Below are 24,996 nucleotides of genomic sequence, written 5' to 3'. Positions count from 1 at the left end.
TCCAATCCAACTTCTTTTTCGCAATCCATTGTTGTTTTTTTTTTGACTGGGCATATTATGTCTTGCCATGAGCAACCTCAAATGTCACATTTGACATTAGAAACGGTTAATCTGTTGTTAACTTTTTTGTCGATTTACTTTTAGTGTCGGTAGTTATTGTTTTTTTTTTTACAAAATTAAATTTCAAACAAATTATAAAAAAAAATGCCTTTGAGTAAACAAAAAATGAACGCTCTTTAAGAAGCTGGAGGAACTACAACAGTTAACTATTCAAGAGGATAAAAGAAAACACAGGTTTTGGGTGAATGCATTTCTCGAAGTAAGGGAACTTCATGATTTGGAGGCACACCTACTCAGGGACTTACTATGGGAGGACGGTGCAGACTATAAGAATTTTTGTAGGATGTCGGTCGACAGCTTTGAAGCTGTTCTGTGCCTAGTAAAGATAACTTTGAGTTAATCAATTAAGGCACTCGACGACAATTTAAACGAAATGAAATTTTAATTTAAAAAAGACTGTGAAAAATGGACGCTCACTACATACAACACAAACGTCAAAAATTTGATGATAGGATTTTGATCCGCTAGAAATCTCCAAACTGCGATGACCGGATCATGGACTGGATGTTGGATTATTGGTCTCTATTGGATTATCTGATGACAGACCGATGACCTGTCATCGGAAATGATCATTGGAGACCCCAAGTAATAAACCGATTAGTCTACAAAGATATCAAGAGCAACGCATTCATCATTATTCATTGAAACATTAAATTGAGAATTTGAAAGTTTTCTTTATTGAAAAAAATCCAGAAGGAATCATTTAGATTGTATAAAATTAATACACAAAAACTAGTAGAAGGATTCGTTTTTATTTTTCAACAAATTAGAATCAGCTGTTCGGTAAAATGAATTTCCGTCAAAAAATAGAAAAATGTATTTTAGAATAGAATTTATTTGCTATCAAATTATTTGTTCTCAAATAAAATTCCTTAAGTGATTTCAATAATTCTTGTTTTTAATCAAAAAGTAACACAGCAAAATATCCATTCAAACATTTTCCTGGTTGATTTAAAAGAAAGCTATATCTATAACGCAACATAATACACAGCCGAACATTGTGTTAGAAGTTTCACATATGTCCTAATATTTATTGTGTGTACACCCTAGTTTTCAACATCCAATGATTTTTGACAGCTCAAGTTAATCGCAAAATACACTATGAACACACCTATTTAAAGTAAAATAAAAATAAATTGTGTTGAATTCTTGAATTTCTCGTCCAATTTAAAAGTTTATACAATTTCTTTTTGTTGTTCCAATAGCTTTTAATTGTTCTAAAACTATTCGATTATTAAATTTATTGAAAAATATATTCAAATCAAACTACAATTGAAGTGAACAATAATTGTGGATGATTGTTCATTCTTAGTGTTTTACACTTTATTAAAAAAGAGAGTACGTATATTTTTGGCTGATTTTCAAGATTATGTTGAATATTCGGAATAAATTCCAATAACTAGAGTGTAAAATCGATGAAGATAATATTTAATATTTGTACGCACATAATGTAGCTGCTTTTAACATTTTTTTAAACAATAAAACTTGTAAAAGAGATTCAAGTTAAGTTATCTTGTTGAACACATCAAAGTTCAATGACAGATCTATGCAATAATTTTCAATGCATTTATGAAGCTCGAAAATTAAGCAGGGCTATTGGCAACTAGACTTATCTTGTTTTCAGAGGAAATAGAACAATGGGTCAATCTTTTCCACATTAATAAAAACCATTGTAGATTTGAAATGTTTGCTAAAAATTACATCTAAAATGTTCAATGACTTGAGGGGCGTAATAGAAATTGTATGTAGCCGCAAAACCCCCTTCCCCTTCGTACAGGCGTAATGTTTTGTGATTTATTGTACTAGTGGTACACAGTACAATAAATACATATGTACGTATAGACCTTTTAGTGGCCGGTAATGAGAAATTACGTAGGCAATGCCCGGCTGCATTCCGTTTGTGTGTTGGAAAATCCTAAAGATTCTTGGATCTATAATTTTAGTTTAATAACTTTCAATAAATTATTTGATAATTTACCTAATTAATGGATGTGCTGTTTTGTTAAAATTGTCGTTGACATCATATTACTCGTTTTTAACTCTTTAGTTTTAGGAACAAACAAATTTACTTAATTAAAAGTCATGTGAACTTGTGTAAGTTTGTATTCCCTGTTATTTATTAAATTTTAAAGTAAGTTCATGTCTAGCCGAAAGTTCTTAGATGCGATCTACCATTCTCACTTTTCATAACTTAAAAGTGTATTTATTTAAGTTATGTGTATTTTAATATCAACTCCTCCCCTTTAAAGACTTTACAAAATCATTTCATGGTGTTTTTCAACATTTGTTTTTTTTTTTTTATTTTCGACAGACATTTCAATTTCTATAGTGTCACTAATGTTCAATTAAAGCATAGAATACCTACCTATGAACTTTTGATTTAACTTGTGTCTTCCAATAACACAACTTATAAATAATAAATATTTAATTTTTTTACAGTTTGCCCTTAAATATCAAACGTGTTGGAAACAGCTTAACTAAGCATGCATTTTCTTGGTTTCGGTCAATCGGCAGAACTCGATATCGTATTCAGTGGAGCCGAAAACCGTAAATTGGTAGAACTGAAAACAGAGGATGGCAAAAAAGAACAATGCCTACTTTACTATGACGGAGAGCCTGTCATAGGAAAGGTTTGAACATTTACCAACCACTAGTTTTTCTTTTTAATTCATTTTCTTTGCTTGTTTTACCTTTATTGTAGGTAAATGTTACACTTAAAAAACCTGGTAGCCGACTCGAGCACCAAGGCATCAAAATAGAGTTTATTGGTCAGATAGAATTGTTCTATGATCGAGGCAACCACCATGAGTTTAAGACTATTATAAAAGAATTGGCTCGACCAGGTGATCTTATACAAAACACAGATTATCCATTTGAGTTTCTGAATGTTGAGAAACCATTCGAGGTGTATAATGGCTCTAATGTTCGTCTGAGATATTTTCTCCGGGCAACAATCATTCGACGACTAAGCGACATTGTCAAGGAAGTCGACATTGCTGTACATACTTTGTGTAGTTATCCTGATGCAAATATTCCAATTAAGATGGAAGTTGGAATTGAAGATTGTTTGCACATTGAATTCGAGTATAACAAATCAAAGTAAGTATGCATACATAATTTAAATTAAGAAGAATTAAGACAAAATAAACTTATTTTAAACGCATTCCAAAAAGATATCATTTGAAAGATGTGATTGTTGGCAAAATTTACTTCCTTCTTGTGCGCATAAAAATCAAACATATGGAAATTACAATCATCAAGCGGGAATCTACCGGATCTGGGCCAAATATTTTCACTGAGAATGAAAATATTGCAAAATATGAAATAATGGATGGTGCTCCAGTAAAAGGTTTGTGTTTGTTTTTGTATTATAAAATGTGCTCAATTAAAAAAAATCAAATTTTATTTGTTTCGTTAAGGTGAGAGTATACCAATACGTGTATTTTTGGGTGGCTACAGCCTGACTCCTACAATGAAAGACATAAGTAAGAAGTTTTCTGTGAAATATTTCTTGAATCTGGTTCTTATGGACACTGAAGACCGACGCTACTTCAAACAACAAGTAAGTTTTTGTGTTCATTATAGAACCTGTTACACCTACAAATTATTATATCAATATTGACAGATTCGAAGCGCTATTCATTTATTCGAAAATCAATTATCAAAATATTGACGGTTGAATAGAATTTATCAATTGAAGTTAAAATCAGCGTTGCGAAAGTGATTTTATTAAATATTATGCCATGCTGATTCACAGGCGAAAAAGTGTTCACTGTTCGATTTTGTGCATTCTTTTTTGATTGTAATTATGTACATACATATGTAAAAATATGAGTTAGCTTTATTTTAATTTTCTTATAATTCATCCACAATAAAATATAAAATTTTGAATAAATCACCACAAATTAAATCAAAACAAAACAAAGTTTATGGAAAGCTGTCAAATCACTGGAATGTAGGAAAAAACTCAAACCAAAAGTGTATTCTAGTGATTTAACACTTTTGGTTTTAATTTGTCTTCCTTTATTTCAGTGATTTTACACTTGGCTTGACAGCTTTCCACAAATGTTGTTTTGTTTTGATTGAATTTGTGAAATTTGCCGTGAGGTATTCAATAAATAATATTTAATTAAAAAAAATAGAATCAATTATGGTGTATATTTGTTCTGAAAGATAGGAATTTGTAGAATCCCAGAAATTCTCCGGATTACAGGAGTCCAGGAGAATGAATGAATTTTAAAATTTTATATTTTATTGTCGATTGTGGATAATTTTAAGAAAATTAAAATAAAGCATTTTTATATAATTACAATCAAGAAAGAATCTACAAAATCGAATAGTGAATAATAATAAAAACTTCCGTCTGTGAATTTGCCACGAAAAAGCTGTCGGTCGAATTCAAAACGAAGAAGGCTAAAGAGAAAGCTATAATTGAAAAACTCGATAGCAAAACGATTCGCCGCGAATCCAATAATCATGCCCCTGATTTGCATCGTTTGCTACTAACGCCTGAACGGCAGTGAGGTTCTCGATACTTTGGCCCTACTACTACCCAAAATTAGAGTTAACGCTCTTAAAGTGTTGGTCGCCTACTTTTTGCAGACGTTCCTCGTTTGTGACCTTTGCCATGATGATAATGTTGAGTTTAGTAAATAAATTGTCAATGTCATTGGATGCATCATTAGTTGAATAAAGCTTTCACATAAGACTGTCGATTCCCTGTTAGAAAAACCAAAACCTTCTGAATTCTTTGGGAACAAAACAACAACGAATTTTATATCTTAATTCAAAACAATTTTTTTTTTTTATTATTTTTAAGCTATTGCCAACCTCTCAAAGACTTATCGACTGAAAATGTACGATTGATACATAAAATTGACAGCTAACCATTTAAAAATAGATAATTTGAAAAAGTTCACAATAGGTCAACAATATTGACAATTGTCAGTCACAACGACATTTAATAAAATCAATTACAAAATATTAACTTACATATTAATTTATAGTTGATCTTCACAACAATAGTGATTAAATAATTTTAAATATTCCTAAGTAACACATAAAACACGTTCTTATTTATTGGTCTGAGCTTTTAAAATGGAAAGGAAATATGATTGCATTATTCATAATGAAGCCTTAACTTTCTAATAATTCATAGTGATTAGACTCTTCAATTTGATTAAACGTTTTCCAATTAGAATTGTCGTGCTAAAATGTTCCAACACGAATACAAATTCATTTGACTTGCTTCGTTTTTCCAACACCTCGTAAACTCGTCTACTAATTTTCAATTTTTAAAGTAGTTTTTTTTTTTAAATTTATGATCAATTAAAATATATTTTTAAACAAAAAATGTTTATAGGAAATTATTCTTTGGCGTAAAGCAGACAAAACAAGAAAAACATCGCAAAACCAACAACTTCAAACAAGTAATCCTCGTGCTCCGACTCATCTAGTTGGTGGTAGAAATGAAATAAGTGGCTTCAGCGGAACAACAACATCGGAACGGGAACACGTTGATGCTGAATATCGCCCAGCCATTGATCCTAAGATGGGTCTTTTCACAAGGGAAAGTCCACAACAAGGTACAATAAAACAATACGAGTTTCATAAATAGATCTGAAATAATATTTTTTATTATTATAGAATATTCACAACTTCCCGGTGATGAACCAGTTGACATGCTAAGGGGTACTGCTGACGGAGCTGCCTCAGCTGCGGAGCATTTAAGCGATGCGAACGCATCTACCAATGCACCAGCACCCGCTGCTAATGCAACTGCCAATCTCTTTGAATCAAATGATATTGTTGTTGCTGCATCTACAGCTGTCTCAACTACACCACCACCATTGCCCCTTGTTGACGATGAATCGAATTACGAAGATGTTTCTTTATCTGCTGACACAAGTGCACCAATCTCAAATCCATCGCCATCGCAGCGCAAAACACCTATAGCTGCTAATGTAAAAGATGTCGAGTCGAATATTCAAAAGCAAGAACCTTCCGTATAAAGCTTTAAGAACTATAGTGAAAAATTCCAAATTTGTCGTTATGTTTGGCAGATGATTATAATTTAATCAGCATATTATATGTATAACAGTTTTCAATGAATAAAATAATATTATAAAAATAAAATAAGCGATTTCAAATTAAATAAACGATTACAAATACAATTGAGTACCAGAGGGCGGCATGTAGACCATATCTTTTTAGCAATAAAAACAATTGTATTACAATATTATACTTATTATTTTGTTGTACTTTTATCTATACTATAAGTAGATGACAAGCGCTTTTTTATTTTTACAAAATGAATAACATTTTACATAGTTGGGAACAGGAGTGTAGTAATTAATTTCAATGTTCTTTTTTTTATTACATAGATATTTCACAATGGTTCAATTGACTTTATGCTGTCAGCTGAAAAAATAGTGTTTTCATTTTTTAGATATTGTTACTTTACATTTCGTATTAAAAGTCTTCGTTTATAATTTGTTGTCTGTACTTGAATTTCACTTTTATTCAGTGAATAAAAGCTTAACCTTTTCACCGTTAAATATTTGTTCGTCTCTTTAAAGCATAGATTTTCTCCATAATCTTGCATTTCTAACGTCTTCAACACTGGGCATATAACGATGAAATGTTGCGTTTCTTCTATCTGCTTGCGGTCGCATAGTTTGCAAATTGATTCTGAGTTTTTGTCGTATAGTTTGAAGTTTAAAAACAAGAGTTCAACTCTGGTCTTACAAATTGTCGGTATCGTATATAGTCTTAGATCATCATGAAAGTTATTCTTAGTTCCCAAACCATGTTGAAGATAGTTGTACGTCAATCTCCTTTGGCTATCTTGGATTTGAGCAGGTATCAGAACAAATCTCTAACAACGAAATTCCTTGATGTATTCTTGATGGGGTTTTGCATAATTATGTAGGCCAAACATTTTTAATTAAATATAAATGCATTTTTTATCAGCATAGGAATACATAGACCTTAGAATCAATGCCTAACAATGAAAAACGTGAAAAGATTCCCATAGAAGGAATAACCGATGTTTTAGTCAATAAGCATCATGCGACCAATTTTTAACAAGGGAAAGTAGTAAGTAGGTAAGTAGTTCATTTATTTATATTAATTTACAAACATTTTATACAATTTTTGAATTTAGAAGCTATGGCTATGCCGTCAGCCTAATGTGTGTATGTTTTGAATTTAATAGAATTCTGTTATTAATAACAATCTATACTTGTAAATATCTTTCAAAAATGTACTTAATGTTTTCAAATCGTGCTCGTCAAGGATGTTTATAGTCTCTTGTAGGGTAAGAGTATTTTTACCAAAAAAGTAGCGTCTATGAGTATTGAGAATTGGACAGATACCAATGAAATGTAGACAATCTTTTGATTTTAAGTTACACAGCATACAGAAATGGTTAAAACTACCATTATAAGGACTTCCATTTGAGTTGAGAACTTAACAACTTGCTTAAAAGATTAGGTTGTCTCTTCATAACTCAGTGAATCCTTGAAATAATTTCTGGCACCAAGGTTATAGCTGAGCTGACTGTGGATTATTCTACTGAATGAGTTTTGAGCTTCTTCTACCAGTGAATGCCTAATTATGTCCTCGTTTTACTCTATGATGCTGTTCATTTGTTCTTTTACATGGTTTACATTGCTGAAATCATCATCCCATCTCACTCCACGCTCATTGCCAACAGATTGCCATCTTGCAAACCACCAATCCATGTTTCTCATATAAAAGAAGTTTTTTTCGAAAGGCTTGTGCTCTGATGGTTGCTGCAGACTTTGATAATGTAGCTTGAGACTTCAGACTGCTTGTTAGCAGTTTTGCAAGACCTGTTTTTAAATATATTGCATAGCTAGGCGTATTCAGAGGTTGGTTGAAAAGTTTCTTTATACAATTCCTATAACATTTTTCAATTTCTTCACATTCTATTGATCCCCAAACCTGACAAACCCTACAAGACAGCAGATTTCACTACTTAATTAAATATTTTGTATTTTGTAGATAAATTAATTTGTTTGTTAGAGAAGATATTTTTCCATGTTAAATTTATCAAACTCGTTGTGAGCTTTGGGCTTTCTCCGATAAATAAATTTTGAAATTTAATGTTGGATTCAATTTCAAGCCTAGATATTTGATCTCTTTTGCTTCCTCCAATTGCGTAGCATTAAATTTCCAGCTTCTTCCATTATAAGCGCTTTATGTACGGGCAAATACCATTATTTTGGAATTTGTCGTGTTGATACAAAGTCCCCATCTGTTACAATACCGATAACCGATTAGTCATCAATTGCAAATCTTCGGGTGATTCTAAAAATATAACGATGTCATCGCCGTATAGTAACACATTCACGGTGCAGCTAGCTATTCTTATTCCCCCAGGAAGTTCATCCCCAACATCATTTATAAATTACGAGAACAAAAGAGCGTTAAGTGGGCATCCTTGTTTGACTCCTCTGCTGGTGCTTAACCATTCTGAAAGCTCACTCCATCCCAAACAGCAGCCTTCATACCCGTGTACATCTCTCTAATTACTTTCAGGAACTTTGTAGATATTGTAGAATTTGTGTCAACTTATAAATAAGAGCATTCCCATTGATTAGATCAAAAGCAGCTTTAAAGTCAACAAAAAATGCGAAGACCTCTTTGTCACTTTTCAAAGCTTTGACTATTGATGATAATGTACAGATGTGATCGATCGTTGAAAAGTTTTTTCTGAAACCAGCCGGTAGATCCGATAAAATATTGTTCTGTTCGATCCATTTTTCGAGCCTTAAAAATAGTATACTGCAAAATTATTTTTGCAATTACATTTATGAATGAAATTCCTTTGTAATTTTCGGGTGAGTCTATTGAGCCAAGGAAAAGCAAAGTGCAAGTTTTTAATTATTTTCAAATCAGCTGAGACAGTTTGATGCAATTTATATTGTCGACATTTGTTTTCTATTGCTTTTGCTGCGATTCAAACAATCCATTAAGTCAATTATATAGATCGCAACATTCATTCTTAAGTACTTAGGAATTTGGAGATAGTGCACTTATAGAAAGACCTATCACAAGAAACCTAGAAGCGTCACGTTTTGTACCCTTTAACTTGAAATAAAAGATAATACTTACCTCAAAAAAGCAAAGAAGTAGTTTTCTAACCCAAAAACATTAATAAATTGAACAAAGTTATAATAAAAATAATTTCTAATATAATAATTTCTTTTATTAAGGTTTCACAAAAAAAAATTAAGGTATGTGTATAAAGTTTCAAGTTGTTTTTATGTGTATAACTGTATATATATGTATGTTTGTGGGTCTGTAGCAGTGGTGGCGAACCAATTTTGATTAGATTTGTTTTTACATTCCTACCACTCATATAATATCGCGTAATAAATATAACTTAAATTAAATTAATCAATTTAATTCGCTGATGGTTTGATGTAGTACAAAATTACTATGAACCTAGGGACGTTTTTTAAAATTATCAGTTTGCATTTCTAACTCAAAACTGCGACATAAGAACAGCTAAAAATCTCTGCCTTAAGACGTAGACGATTTAAGAAGAGAGCAATTGAATTCACATTTAAAATGCATGTTAACAAACATTTATTTGATTATGACAATAATTTGAATTGCCATACAAAAATAAACAAATTAAATAAGGCCTGTTTTGGAAAAAATAATTTGGACAGGTGAAATAAGATTACAATTATAATTATGATTTCAATTACTTTCTTTCTCCCTCCATTCAATTTTGTTACAATGGATTTATTATTATAAACTCAGCTCAAACAAAAAATCAGTCTTTATTATTTTTCGACATAAATTGAGAAATCATTTATTCAATTCTCATATGTAATGTCTGGACGTATTTAAAATTATTTATTTCCTATTTTCTCTCAAATCTCACCATATTAAGTTTTCTCCCCTTTTATCTATAAAAAAGGACTAGAAATGTTGCCTATTCTTAATTTTATTTAAAAAACACTTCCGTTGATGCTGCAAAATTGTTTTAATAAATAAACTTAATTCCAAAACCCAAATAAATAAATAATAATGCTGCATATTTATGTAAATCAGCTACTTGTTGTTTTCTTTGATTCTTATAATTGTTACCTTTTAATATAATCTAATTTGAATACTATCAATGCAAATCATTTTCATTTCATGATTTTGGTTCGCCATCATTTCTACGAGAAAGGTCATGTCAATGAGAGTGCGAATGGGACATAAGAAATACGGCACACAACAGCTTTTCATCAAGCAGCAAGAAAGACGAAATTATGGATTAATTTTTCTTTCCATTGATGTTGTAATCTTGGATAGTGGTGGGCCCTTTACAACATTATCTTTACTTTTGATATATGTACATATAAAGTGGGTAATATGCGGAAAGTATTGGACTCCTTTAATTATAACTACAAATATCAATCAAAGACGAGGATAATACTGTATTACTATGCATTGCGTGTAGATATTCATTGTGTTGGCATAACATTTCGTATAACTAAATACGGTGTATAAATAAATAAATTAGGTGGCGCAACAGTCCGTAGAGAACCAGGGCCTAGTGACTTACAACTCTCAACCATTCCTGTGTGCGAGTAATTGCAGGGATGGAGGAGACCTACAGTTTATATGCCGAATCCGAACGGCGTATACTTCATCAATAATTAGATCAAGATCATTCTACTATTTATGCTGGGTCGGAAATCAAAACATGATTACAACAAAAATTTATAATTAATAATGAAACATTTACATCAAAATATGAATATAGTTTATTCGAATTTGGAGTGTTTTTTTTTTTAGTTTTTTATCGCTCATTTTATTGTTTAGGGCATATGAAATACCCGTAGGTTGGTAAACTCGAATTTACCTAATAATTGGTATAGGTCTCGTTTTTGTACAATTGGTAAACCAGGGGCCGTACTCTGTAATGCGTTTTAAAAGCAAATATTATCGAAAACGAATATTTTGTATTCTTTATTTCTAATGCGGATAATCTCGTACCTTTTTCGTAACTGGCAATGCGTTTCCGAATGTCATTGCCGTTCGAAAACGAACATTTTGTTTCTACAACAAGAGAGGTAACGAATTGCAATTCGAAGGTCGTTTTTAAAGGACACAAAAATAAAATTGTGTTAAGTGGTGTGAAATAGATAAAATATAAGTAAGGAAATAATAAATAAAATATAAGCAAATAGATCCCATTATAGGGAATCATCAGCGAAAAATGTGCATACCAAGCGATTGGAAATTATGGTGGAATTCGTATGACTTGAAGAAAAAACGAAATAAATATGAACAAAATCAACTTAAACTTTTTAAGTTTGAAATGAAAAGAGAATTCTGACAATTGGAAAGCAGTGAAGTGTAAAAAATGTCATTACAATAATTCTCAAGTGATAATAATGACTGAATTTTAATTTTAATTTTTTTAAATACTTCGAGCCTGGGCAAACCTATTCTATAAATAGAAAAAGTACTAGATGCTTTCGAAACGCATAACAGAGTAGGGCTACTGGTGAATAACGGTTATGGACACTATTACAACTGCATGGATGCAGTGATCATGCTTTCTATAAAATGGGTTCATTGAAGAAAACGTTAAAAAAATGGACTTTCAGTCCTGGAAAGTAAAACAATTAATTTCTTAATAAAAGTTTAGAAACAAAATAATATTGAAATCATCATCCCCTGCTATTTGCATGCAAATTCAGCAACATAAAAAAATCTAATACCAACTTAATCGCAAATTGAGTGTCGTTTTACTTTTATAAACAAAATTGTTCCCATGCTCACGTAGAGGCAGAGCTCATGCTATTTGTTTATTTGTATAATCGCAATTTTGGCAATACTGCGGAATTTTTGAAATTACAAACTCTGCGTTTTGAATTGTTTGTTATCGATTTGCTAAGAGCATCTCAGTTATTCCTTGCAACCCAACACCATTGTACAATGTACATACATAGCTTGTAGAAAAGTCTATAGTGTGCAGAAATCTTATCAAAAATAATACTTAAACTAATTATAGTATAGCTCTATTAAAAACATGCACATTATGTAAATATTTTATCAGCTAATAAATTATCATTCAATTCTTATAATCATTTTCTTTTTTAAATTCCTTTTAATTGAAAATACTTTTTTTTATCTTTCGTTGGAATAATTGTTAAAAAAAAACAACACTCTTAATAATTGTTGTTATGATTATTTAAGGCAATGATTTATTATATTTTAATCGTCTTCCATCCAAAATAATTTTGAAGAGATCAGATAAATTGGTATTCGGCTATGCCATATAGCTTGACAAAAAAATCCTTTCCTTAATTAGAAATACATATTCTAATAATTACGATCAGTGACGTATTGTTATTTTTTAAGCATATACTGTTCTTACTTAGAAGCCTTTAAATACACATTAAAATAGGCAAAATTATTCTTAATGAACTACTATATAAAAATGCTGAATTAAATCGCTATTCAACAGAAGATTTTTGGGCTACAAAAAATACAAAACAATTTTCTTTTATTTATTGATGCAAAATAAAAACTAAAAAATAGAGACAAATTTTCCGTAGGGAGAAGTAAGAAAATTTAATTAAATTAAATTAAAATAGCAATTTGTTAAAATGATATAATTTATGTATAAATAATAATAAAGTAAGCTGTAATATTGTGGAATTTAAATTCATCTGTAATCGAAGTTTTCACCAAGAGTCCAGTAGTGGTCTAGTATGTCTTCGCTAGTGAATCTTACATCGGGATCGGATTGAAGCATATTGGCAATCAAATCGCGTACACCATCGCCAATATCAGACCAATATGGTTCTGGGAATTCATACACACCTGATATGATTGCGTCAAATAGTGGTTCCTGCTGATTGTCGGGTGATACAAACGGTGGAAAGCCACAAAGTAAAATGTAAAGAATAATTCCAGCTGCCCACACATCAATCTGTTATAATTCAAAATAAATAATCGTCAAAAGTTAAACTAAACAAACTAGCGAACCTTTAAACCATAGCCGGTTTCCATAAGAATTTCTGGCGCAACGTATGTCGGTGTACCGCAGACAGCAAAAAGAGGTTCTGTTACCTCACAAGCTAGACCAAAGTCAGCGAGTTTAAGCTCAACAACTTGTCCTTTGTCGTCGAGTTCAACCTGTAACATATTATTTTTGTATACATTTAAGCTTTAAAAAAGAAATAAAACCACAACCATAAAAGTGAATAGATAGTCAAAGTTTTTGTGGTTCAAATCCTGTTCAACAGTTGATTTGATAATTTCCCACGATTTGAATTTTAATATAAGCGCAAGAAACAAACTCTGCCAAATGGAAAGGTCAGTTACCTGGATTTTGGCACGAAAATGAGGATTCAACAAGTCTTTTTGAAATATTCATGAGGGTTTTCTCTTCACAACTATAATTATTATTTTTGTTTGCGCGGATTCTTTTCAACGGTGAGCTACTGGGACGCGGGGTTATTTTTGTGAAATTACGCAAACCTAATAAATCTTTACGTGAATGCTTTCCCTGTTTTAAATACACATTTAATTCTTAGTGTCGTGTTGCTATCCGAAAGTCATAAGATAAAACACATTCTAGGAATTCGCTTACAAATACATACAAACTAATTTGGTGACTTTACGGCTCGTAAAGAGCGACTTATTCGGGAAGCACTTTTAATGGCAATACTTAGTCTTGGTTTTTGTCAATTATTGACAAGAGGCAGTAGTGTCCAACAGGTTGCTATCCCCAACAGCTACTAGGAACATATTAATAATTATATGTAATTGTATTCAGACGAAATCGAGAACCTCCTCTGATAAAAGGAGTTTATAGGAGGTTAGCATTTTTAATTTATACGACCCGATGTATTTTATATCCTTAACCTTTTAGGTTTAGCCTTGAAAACACTACAAGTGTTTTTTAAGACGAGTAGTAAGGACTTTTTGATTAGCAAAGTTTCATGTCTATTATGTTATTCATCGGGGGAATTTTACTTGAATTTTCACTAATCATCATTCTGCTATTCATTCGAAGTGAATCTGTGTATGTCGGTAACGTCGGTAATACTGCGCGGTATTCTTCTATTCACGTGAAAGCATTCATTCTATACAATTCAGATCCGCATATAAAATGCAGAGAATTTTGTATTTGATGTCTAGTTTGTTAAAACTAATTTACTACTAAATTGAAAATATTTGTTTTATAAATAAAAGAATATTAACATTTTTAGGAAAAGGAAGACACTTTTTAACGTTTCTCCGTCGCTCTCTGTTTCAGGATTCTCTTATTTCTCTGCTTACAACTGGAATAAAAAGTCCAATACTGCCCATTTTCAAAAAAAAACTTAATTTTTGTATGATTCAAAATAATTTATCCAACATTCTCAAGTTTTTTACATGAACAGCTGTTTATTTGAATGTCAAATTGGTTTGGGATAATGTAGTTCACCCGATGGATAGCAAAATTTAAAGGCAGTGTGAAAGGGAATCGAATGGGTGAATTGAATATACGATCCATGTAAATAGCAGAATAGTGCTGTTTGGCTTATCTTTCACTGTTTATTTTTGAATGGATGTTTTATTGCGATTATGATTTTTATCGTTGTTTCAATCATATTTTGCTTTATTTGTTAGAAATATTTGCAATCTTTGGCTGCATAAAGGAATATATATAAATAGAATGTAGGCAGCATTACGGCGTTTTAATTAGGACCCAAGCATGGTCTGTAATTATGTAATTTTTATTCAACCTTTACAAGTATTGTTATGTAGACTAAGTTTATCTATGTGACCACCATGTGCTCGTATTATAGGAGCTAGAATTGACTTTGGTTTATGCTCATTTTGTTGGAAAATGTCATAACATCAAGTTATTTAAATTACGGTATTGCGGGATCATTTTATATTATGAAACGAAAGGCAAATACATTATATAAATCGGTATTAACTTACCAGTAAATTTTCTGGTTTAATGTCTCTATGTACTATGCTCATGGAATGTAAATACGCCATTGCTGCGGCTAAATGCTTAATCATTACCCTTGATTGCTCCTCCGAGAATCTTGTTACTCGTGTTATTGCATCAAAAAGATCACCACCTTGAGAGAATAATTACATTTTTGTTATATATAAAGAGTGTGTACTAACAATTTGCTTCAATTTTTATCATTCTACTTACCACTTACATACTCTAGAACCAAGTACATTATACTTGGCTGATCAACATCCATAATCAATGAGATTATATGGGGGTGATTTAATTTTTTCATTACTCTCACTTCAGCATCGATGTAGTGTTTTTTGCCTTTGCATTTGCTCTTATCAATTACCTTGAGCGCAAAAGGCTTCGAAGTTTGTCGGTCTTTTATTTTAAGTACAATCGCAAAATTTCCATCGCCAATGACATTGCCCAAGGCGTAACGGTCTCGAATTTCAGCTGGAAGATCTTGTGCTGTAATGCCACTATCGTTTAGTGTCTCTTCGACACATTCGTGTGTGGTAATGTACATATTTTTGCTTTTAACGGGCATCTTTGGCTTTGGGCCCTTACACGCCGTGCCATTGCGAAGCGTCTTTGCATTTTGATTGAGGACTTTATTTTCTTCGGCTTCTAACTTAAAGTCATCCTGACTGACACGTTCTGTACCGTAGGCAAGAAAAACATAGTCATGAGCGAAAAAATCGGCTAACTGTAGAACAGGTGTTCCAGATACGGTAAAGACTTTTCGCACGCATCCAGTGTCTAGTCTAACTTTTTGTGTAATGGCGATCAAAACATGATCGAAACTGGGACTGTTACGTTTATTTAATAAAAGTCTCATTATCTAAAAGAAAAACAAATATTATTATTTTTTATACAAAATTATTATTTTTTTAAATAAAATAGCTAACCTTTCGTGGTTTGGTCCCATTGCGAATAAGAGTTACAATTCGGGGATGAACCACCATATCACGTTCGCTGGCTTTCAGAATGGGACTACCGTTTGTACCATTTTTAAGTGGTGACGATGGCCGATATATTTTCGACAGACGATTGTTGGCCTTATTTTGAATATTGTTAACCATCTGTTGGGAATTGTAGTCGATCTTCTTGAATTGTTCATTGTTACAGGAACATACATAACTTTGGCCATCTTCAAATTCGTCAATATTTGATATCTACAAAAGAAAATATTTAAAGTAATCTATGGTGAGGTGTGATATTATTATAAAATAAAAGCAGCTGTTGGGAATTTAGTTTTTTTTTTTCCGAAACGTGATTTTTAATCTACCTGAAGCCTCCTCTTAATATTTCTTTAAACATGTTAGTTAATCATTTAAAACTTATACCAGAATTAAAAGATTAATTTTTTTTAAATTGTCTTAGCTTTTGTCAAAAATAACTTACTTTTTTCCCACCTAAGGTATAGATAGTTCGTACTGCTCCAGGAATTTTTACATTATCTTCTAAAAGTCTTGTTAAGTCTTCTGCTAAGCTTTCAAATGACCTGAAGGGAGGTTTGATACAATTATTTTATTTACCTATACCAACAACCAAAAATTAATTTTACAAACCTGTAACGTTCATTTGAAACTGGAATGGTTATGCCAGGATAAAAACGATCTCCATTGCGATAGAACTTTATTCGTCGGGCTTTTCTTGTTGGTGTTCGACTACTTGAGATACGTTTTTTTACTCCAGCTGTACTATTAATAATGCTGTTCGCTGTACTCCCACCACTTGATGTTCCATTGCTCTTATTGCTTGCAATACCTGAACTATTCAAGTCTAAGTCTTGAAACTCTTTTTCAATTTCTGAATTTGAGCTGGCTGGACTGTTACTGCGGCTAAGAGATGTTATACTGCAGCTGTGAGTTTGTTGTTGTGGTTGTTGCTGTTGTTGTTGTTGCTGTTGCGGGTGTATTAATGATGTACTTTGCAAGTGGTTACTGTTGCTGACTTCCATTCTGAAAGGAATTTAAAAATATGTATTATCAAAAATGTGATTATTTCTCTTACTTTCTTATTCCAACCCAAGCATCATCATTTATACTTAAAATATGCCTATCAAGCAAAATTAAAATGTCTTTCATGTGTTTGACCTTTTCCCAGTAATTGAATATATACCAAACATTACATCTACGCTTGATCATCTTTACTTCTAGTATTTGTCTCGTAAGACGAAGCGATTCCAGCAAAAAGATACTGTCATGATTCATAAGTCATTAGATAATTTAAAACTGTGGTTGAATAAACAGAATATGTCAATTAAACCAAAAACATGTTACTGATATCAATTGAGGTTCGGGAACAATGGCACAGCCGTCGTAGAATAAGTTTATCGGGCATACATTCCTTACACGTGCTTCTACAGCCGCTAGAGCCACACAATCCCAGTCCCAGTAGATTGTTACGCAAAAGCTAGCTTTCTGGCGAAAGTACAAACTATTACCAGATTTCAAAATTAAATTACAACATATTTATCATTTCCATTCAGCTTCATACATAAGCTATAAACTACTCACAAATCATGAGTAGATAAAATTAACTACAGCTAAAGATACACAAACATTATGTATGGCCATTGGAGTACACATCACTATCTATCTTTGTGCATATGTATTTATTATTATGGACAAAACCCGATGCCGATCTTCATTCAAACCAAATATGGCCATTTAATTCTCAGCTATGTCCAAGGCAGTCAATCAAAGACTGAATTGAGTCTTTGTTCGCCCTTTCACTGGTAAGTTTTCATTTTAGACCTTGACAGACAGGTCGACGAAAGTATTAAAATTTATAATTAATGAGTTTCTGTTCTTGATTCGTTTTGTAGCTGGGAACATATTTTGTGTATATGTACATTGTACATGTGTATATAATTCCAAATATGAATGGTGAGATCATAAAGTATACGAGGATTGAATTCTTATAAGTAGATAATTCACTCCTGCATTTTACTATGCACGCATCGAGTGTTGTAAAAGCATCAAGCTTGTTTTCATTTTCATTTGAACATACGCCAGCCAACGAATTTTTTGTATTCCCATAAAACATTTTGTAATAAATACAATTTATAATAAGACACACTTCTAAATACTCATAGTAATGCGAATTGAAAATTAATTAAAGTCTAGCTAGCCATAGCCATAGGTAGTCTTTGATTTCACGGCATGCGTTTCGATATGAATCAGATTTCCGCATAAAACAAGTAATTGCTGTACTGTGCAAATAATTTGAACATTAATTAATGGCAATGACCACAGCGGCAAAGAAAATTGGACGATTTCCAACAGCACGTGGGTAGTTATTGTTGTTTATAAAATAATATTTCAAGAGGATAAATAGTTTTGTAAATGAAAGTTAAGTTGGAGAGTTCTTTGAACTTTTGCTTTTGTTTAGCATAATAAATTAAGAAAAAGTTTAAAGAGAGTGTCGATGTTGGTTAGAAACTCTTGGGTTAAACAGTTCTTTTCACAACCAGTCATGAAAGGTGCTAAAAAGGAAAGTCCCCAAGATAGTTCTAATTCTAACTAGATATACTTGGAAAGTGATTTTTGACAGGAAATCAAGATTGATAGACTTATACATTTGTAGTGCTTTAACTTCTTCTAGTGTGTTACAATTGTGTAAGTGTTTTGTCATTTGAGATCACTTTAACGAGTACTAAAGTTTTTCGACATTCAGACAAATGAATAAATTAATTAATTAATTGTCAGTCTTTACTTTCCAAAATGAAATACGGTTAAATATATACGTAAGTACATCATTTTTGAAAGGTAATAAGAAAGAAGGCAAGTAAACTTTTGGGGTGAATATGGTTTGACGATAACGATAGAAATATGAATTATATAATTTTACCAAAAATATTTGGATGGATAATATTTAATTTAAATGATGATTGTTTTGTTTAGAACAAGCACTGATAGTTATTCAGTTTTTGCTGAGTCTAGAAAAAACACTTTCTTAAAGGCCTCAACTGCCCGTACACTATTGGTATACAACACAATATAAAACAAGCCTGGATAATTTCATATAGGTATATTATTTCGTTAATAAGTCTCCCTTCCTAATCTTCTACTAAACCAATTCAAATAAGGCATCACAAGAAAGACAATATTTGCCGACTATTCGAATTGTTCTTCCTTACGTTATAAGCAGTCATGGGATGAGCTTAGACAGGGGAAGAACCGTGTGAAATGTTTTTGTGGGCGTTTGAACGCAGGCCATCTCAGCCTATACCTTAAAGGGACAACTCATACCAGAAGCAAAAACTCATTCCAAGAAAAATTTAACTCTGTCAATCAATGTTACCGTAAGTTAATTGTTTGTATATTTTGGGTTTGAACAATTTGTTTTTCATTGGATGAATTATTTACGTTGGAAAATTATTCACGTTGGAATTAATTTATGGGAATATTTTATATTAGAGGAACCAGGATGTAAAAGCAGATTTCTGGTTCTAAGAAAAAATCATTTCCATGTTCAGATTCATGTAGGTAAGTATTTTAAGGTAATAGATTTAGGTCGGAAGGTATGGACAGAATTTAAGCATTTAGTATAATTTTCAGGGGGAAAACAGCAAGTGTTTGAATACTAAAGATTCATTTTTGACCAACAATTAAAAACGGTTCTGCTAACTTTATAAAAGGCGAACAAAAACACTGATAATATCAACAGGAAGTAGTATATTTTCAGATACCATGATGTGAACTGTGGAAACCAAATAAATGGTATTATGGAACAGCATTTTTACGTTGATTCGGGTTTTTGGGAAGATCTTTTCCCATGGGATTTGTTCCCATATTCGAAAAACTTTTTTTTATGTAGGTAAAAATCTTGTGTTTTTCTCTCTGAATATTTCCCCGTTATTTATTTGTCGAAATTGAAAGCGAGCAAACAATGTAAGAATTCTCAAGAAAATAATAATGAAAATATAAAAAATGTACCTTTTTAAGGTCGAATTCAACAAATACTCACCAAGTTCACGTTTTAATTAGTTTTATGAAAAAAAAAAAACGAGATATTGCTAATGGTTTCACAACAAATTGGTCTAAGGAAGATGTATCAACATTTGGAAAGAAGTAGAAAATGAACTTAACATTTTGGGCCTGTTACATATTAAAACAATAATATGAACAAGTTTAAAGTTGAAAGGTGCTACGGATGGAGCATTTTAACGCACTCTATTTTCTTCTAGTACCCGTAGCGTGATGGTTAGTGCGTTGGACTATCATGCAAGGGGTCTTTGGTTCCAACCCTGCCTGTGCCACCTGACTTTTTAACGGGTACTGCCTCTTGCGAGGAATTGACAAATCCTCCAAGAGTAATTCTTGTCATGAAAAAGTGGTTTTTCAAATTAGCCGTTCGAATTCGGCATATAAATTGTAGGTCCCTTCCATCTCTGACAACATTACTCGCACACAGGAATGGTTGAGAGTTGTAAGTCACTAGGTCCTGGTTCTTCATGGACGCCACCTGCTTTTATTTACTTCGTATGGAATATTTTCCCTTCCACTTGTTTCCGTTACTTTTTCTTACTTATGTATTTTTTTATTCTTAGTTTTCCACGAATCTTTTTTTTCGGGTCTCTTCTACTGCAGCCAAGCCACCGAACAGACAACATCTAATAGAATTAACGTTAAGTAAGTGTAAAGTTTTTTATTTGTGTTTTAACAAACTTAAAAAGGTCCACCAACAAAATCTATTTCTGAATGAAAAAAAGTAGTAGTAGGTAGTAAGTTGATAACAATGATTTTTATTCTTAAAAAAAAATTTTAATAGGTACGTGAGGAAGAAAATGTCTGAAAATGTGGAGGTCCAAACAAGGAGTTTAAATTTAGTGCGTTGGAGGAAACGATAATACGAATTCGTGCCTTAGAAGAATTGGTGGAATGCCAAGATGCTTTAACTTTTGGTCTCCCAGCTGAACATTCAACTCCTCGTCCTACAAAAAAGCCACAAAAAGGCATAATTGGTATCGTCGCTTCGAAACGAGAAATTGAAATTCAAAAAGAACTCTGCAATAAGGTTGAAGAGGCAGTTGAGGCTATGAAGCGACACCTAAATAAAAATGGAATACCATTTCAAGAAAACATACAGGTCCAATGACAAAAGTAGTGAGTTTCAGAAGAAGATGTTGGGTAAAACCTAAAGACACAACCTTGAAATGGAAGAGATGAGAATGCAAGAAGTTAAAGCAAAGCTAGAGTTCCAAAAACATTAACACAGCAAAAACTTCGTTGTTCTCGTTGTATTTCATCGATTAATAATACAAATTATATTCTCTGCATTTTTAATTAAGGACTAGGCCTAGGACGAAAACAAACAATTTTGTTCACTAAGAACTAACTGTGGGCGTTTTTCTTTTTTAGTTCAGAGCAGAGCTCGAACTGTCAAAAAAATAATTGTGTTTCTTTTCGAGCTCTGAGCGTTCAGAGCTTCAAATTCGTGTTTCTTTTTTAGTTCTGAACATGTTCAGAGCGCGCTCTGTGAGCTCAGAATAAAATAACAGAGTAAACGGAGTAAAATGCTGAGCACAAACAATTTGATATCTGAAAGCCAGGAAATAAAAAAAAATCATTATCAAAACAATAAAAATGGCGGAAGAGGCTGGTTGCTCTGGTGTAGAAGGTAAGATAATTTTGGAAAAACTAATTGCATATAGCATTTTTATGAATCAAATTTATTTCAGGCGTCAAATGGACCAACGATATGACTGTTTTTCTGATTAATTTGATTAAGGAGAATTTTGAACGCCTTCAAACTAACATAAAAAAAACTATATACCAAAAAATGACAGTTTAGTGCTCAAGTTGTTTCATAATTAAATCAGAGAGCTCTGAACATACTCTGCTCAGAACTCTACTCCACTCTACTCTGTTCGCTCAGAGTATGCTCAGAGCTCAGCTCTGAACTAAAAAAGAAAAACGCCATGTCAAATCATTCCAAAACTATGTTCGAAAATAAATTTATTATTTTCATGTTGGCAAAATTTGTTCCCAAGGAAAAAGAATTCCCGATAGAAAAAACTTGCTACCGGGAAGGGAAAACTATTTCCCAAGGAATTTCCGATAAGGCTGAACATTTTCCAGGTTTTATGCAGAGGATATCTTTATATAAATTAATAATAAAATTGCTTAGTAAGTAAAAAGAATTTTTGATAATTACTCAGCCTTTATATGAATAATATTAAATTCATAAGGAATAATTTAAATGCTATTGACAGCAAGTTGTTGATTTTTGGCGTGAAAAACTTTTGCAACTGGTGACAACTTTTGATCGATGTTCATTTTTTAATTCGAGGAGATACTTATTGTATCCATGGCGTAATGGTTAGTGCGTTGGACTACTATGCTAAAGATCTTGCATTCAATGACTGAATGTGATACCTAAAGTTTTTTTTCACGGGTACTGCCTCTTGCGAGGAATTGACAATTCCTGCAAGAGTAATCTTTGTCAGGAAAAGTGCTTTTCAAATAAGCCATAAGTCAACGGATTATCGAGCCACCTAATTTATTTATTTTTAATTATTTCAGATATTTAAATATTTATTATTTAATAGTTTGCATCAAAAGACATTTTTTCAATAATACATAATTGAATATTTTAATAGACCTTTAACAAAAAATATATAAGACCTATTTGAAAGAAATATATCAATATGAATAACAGCTCTTGACATAGAGTGTGTGTAAGAACATCTAATCGAAATGGCAGATTAGATCATAAATCATTAATATTGTTTTTTTTTTTAGTAAATCGATAAACAACTTTTGATACAAAATCCACGACCCATTCAGAAATATTCTATTCAAACAAACAAAGATAGGTACTTATTTGTTAGAAACTAAGAGAACTGATTTACATATCTATGCTTCTAGAGCTTGTTTTTTCCATTGTTTAGATAGGTAGATATATGCCAATAACCCTGTTTGCCTTTTTCTATTTTTTTCATGTGATGTATTGAATCTTTCAAGTCTGCAAATCTAATTACCTATCTCTATAACGGTCTTTCAAAGAAAAAACAAAAAAAAATAATTTAATCTCTTTTGTTTGGAAATTTGCAAAACTACCTAAACCTATTTTATATATGAATAGTTTAATGATGTAAAAGAAATTGTTCGGCAAAAGTAGAGACTTGACCCTCCACTAACTTAACATAAATCGTTCGTAACTTAGTGTAGTGCACTTTCTAATTGATGGGCATTGAAACTAAGCATTGGGTGGCCAATTGAACATTTTTTGAAGAAAATTGGCGGCGTTCTAGTTTTAAATCATAAATATTCACCTCATTACCATCAGTACAGTTTTGTAATATAAATTAATAATTTCTTTTTATTCAAAGGTAATTAAAATTCTAAAAATGTGTCGTCTTAATTTCTTTCATATTAAAATAAGTCATGCGATAAAAAAAATATGAAGAGATTGTTTTTTAAGATTGTTTATTTAGAAAAGATGAAGGTAGGTATTTTTTGAGTGGCAATGGCAACCGTAGATATAAGTTATAACACTCTTTGGTAACGTTAGCATTATTAATACCACAAACCACATACATTATAGCAATTGCATAGGCAAGGTAAGTAGGTACCTAAATTGTATACACTGAAGGTAGTTGTATATACGGCATTTCACTGATTTTCTAGTTAGTTTATGGTTCAGCTGTTTGACTATGACAGAATGACTATCACTATGATGACGACAAGACTAAAGCCAAATACAAACATATACATGCAGATACAGTTGGTTGCCGTCTTGTTGTCACCGTCACCGGGACTGCCACGGGCACGGGATACGAAGCGGAAAATTATATAGAACACGTAGCAATACCGAGAACCAAGCAAATCTTGCAAAAGGTTCCTTAAAACAAAAAACCAAAAAAAAAAAACAAGAAAACAATTTATCTGAAAACTCACCTCATTGATTAGCTCCTTTCCAGCTGCTTGTACTCAAGAAACAATCAATAATAACACAATTGAAGAATAAAAGATTCTTTTCTTGAATTATCCCCTTTAATTATCTACAAGAAAAAAAGTGAATAAAATTCCATCTCTCGGTTAATTCCTTTGTCGTTCTTTTTTTTCTTTTTTGATGAGCAAACAATAAATGTTTTTTTTTTCTTTTATTTGGTTTTTAACAACTGCACAAAAGTAATAATAGTACATAGATAATGCATAATCATTTATATATTATGCGTACGTAAATATATACAAAGGTATACCTATAATTAACATAAACACTATTTAAATTGCACGGATAATTAAGAAAATTATTTCAAACGAAAAACTTCGCATACAAAGTTAGCTTTCTAAAAAAAGGCCATATTTATCGATGTTTTTTTGCACTTGGAGTTCGTCTTCGTATTGGTTTTATGGCTTAAGAGTTTGAATGGAGAAAAATAAAACAAAAACTTTAAAACACGTTTGGGGCTTATAATATTTAGAGTTGGCCTGCACGAATAATTGTATTCATTTTTGCACTTGATTAAATTTCAAGCCAAACAAACTTTTTTAATCAATAAACACAGGAAATTGTGGAAAAACTCTTTTTTTAATCACGCCCTGGCCCGAAAATCACAAGATGACACATAGCTTTTGCCATTTGCCGATTTCTCGAATAACTGGCCATGTTCAGTGCATGTTTAGAAATTTTAGACACTTTTGAGGCTAGAGAACTGACTTGCACCCCTTTACCTGAATCACCCGAATGAAAAGAGGTATCAATTTAAGGGAAATTTTTAAACGTCAAATTAAAAATTTATAAACAACCGCGCGTTCTGTAGAGCATTTATAGAGACTTTATAGAGTTGCAGTTTATTCATCTTTTAAGCCTTTTCTTTCTGATTTTAATTACCAAATACACATCATCTT

General features: G+C 31.8%; 2 protein-coding genes across 3 annotated transcripts; one reads left to right on the top strand and one right to left on the bottom strand.

The window, feature by feature from the left end:
• The first annotated feature begins 1,275 nt into the window (after positions 1-1,275).
• On the top strand, positions 1,276-6,363 carry LOC129942019 (vacuolar protein sorting-associated protein 26B-like). Its single transcript, XM_056050810.1, has 7 exons — positions 1,276-1,458; positions 2,560-2,750; positions 2,822-3,219; positions 3,294-3,469; positions 3,540-3,682; positions 5,483-5,705; positions 5,767-6,363. The coding sequence occupies exons 2-7, from the start codon at positions 2,604-2,606 to the stop codon at positions 6,129-6,131; spliced, it is 1,452 nt and encodes a 483-aa protein (XP_055906785.1). The 5' UTR covers positions 1,276-1,458; positions 2,560-2,603; the 3' UTR covers positions 6,132-6,363.
• Positions 6,364-12,486: 6,123 nt separating this feature from the next.
• On the bottom strand, positions 12,487-24,754 carry LOC129954249 (serine/threonine-protein kinase GL21140). Of its 2 annotated transcripts, XM_056068031.1 has the most exons (9): positions 24,348-24,754; positions 24,043-24,146; positions 16,702-17,094; positions 16,535-16,634; positions 16,039-16,305; positions 15,326-15,971; positions 15,100-15,245; positions 13,150-13,299; positions 12,487-13,093 (listed from the first exon to the last, which is right to left on the bottom strand). In XM_056068031.1, exons 2-9 carry the CDS (start codon positions 24,045-24,047, stop codon positions 12,827-12,829), a joined length of 1,974 nt encoding a protein of 657 aa, XP_055924006.1. In that variant the 5' UTR covers positions 24,048-24,146; positions 24,348-24,754; the 3' UTR covers positions 12,487-12,826. The 2 variants fall into 2 exon arrangements, with proteins under 2 accessions (XP_055924006.1, XP_055924005.1); XM_056068030.1 differs by having other exon boundaries at positions 24,043-24,754.
• Between the last annotated feature and the right edge of the window lie 242 nt (positions 24,755-24,996).

The sequence above is a fragment of the Eupeodes corollae genome, chromosome 1, assembly GCF_945859685.1.
Source record: "Eupeodes corollae chromosome 1, idEupCoro1.1, whole genome shotgun sequence".
NCBI classification, from domain to species: Eukaryota; Metazoa; Arthropoda; class Insecta; order Diptera; family Syrphidae; genus Eupeodes; species Eupeodes corollae.
This window is presented reverse-complemented; position numbering and strand designations above follow the sequence as displayed.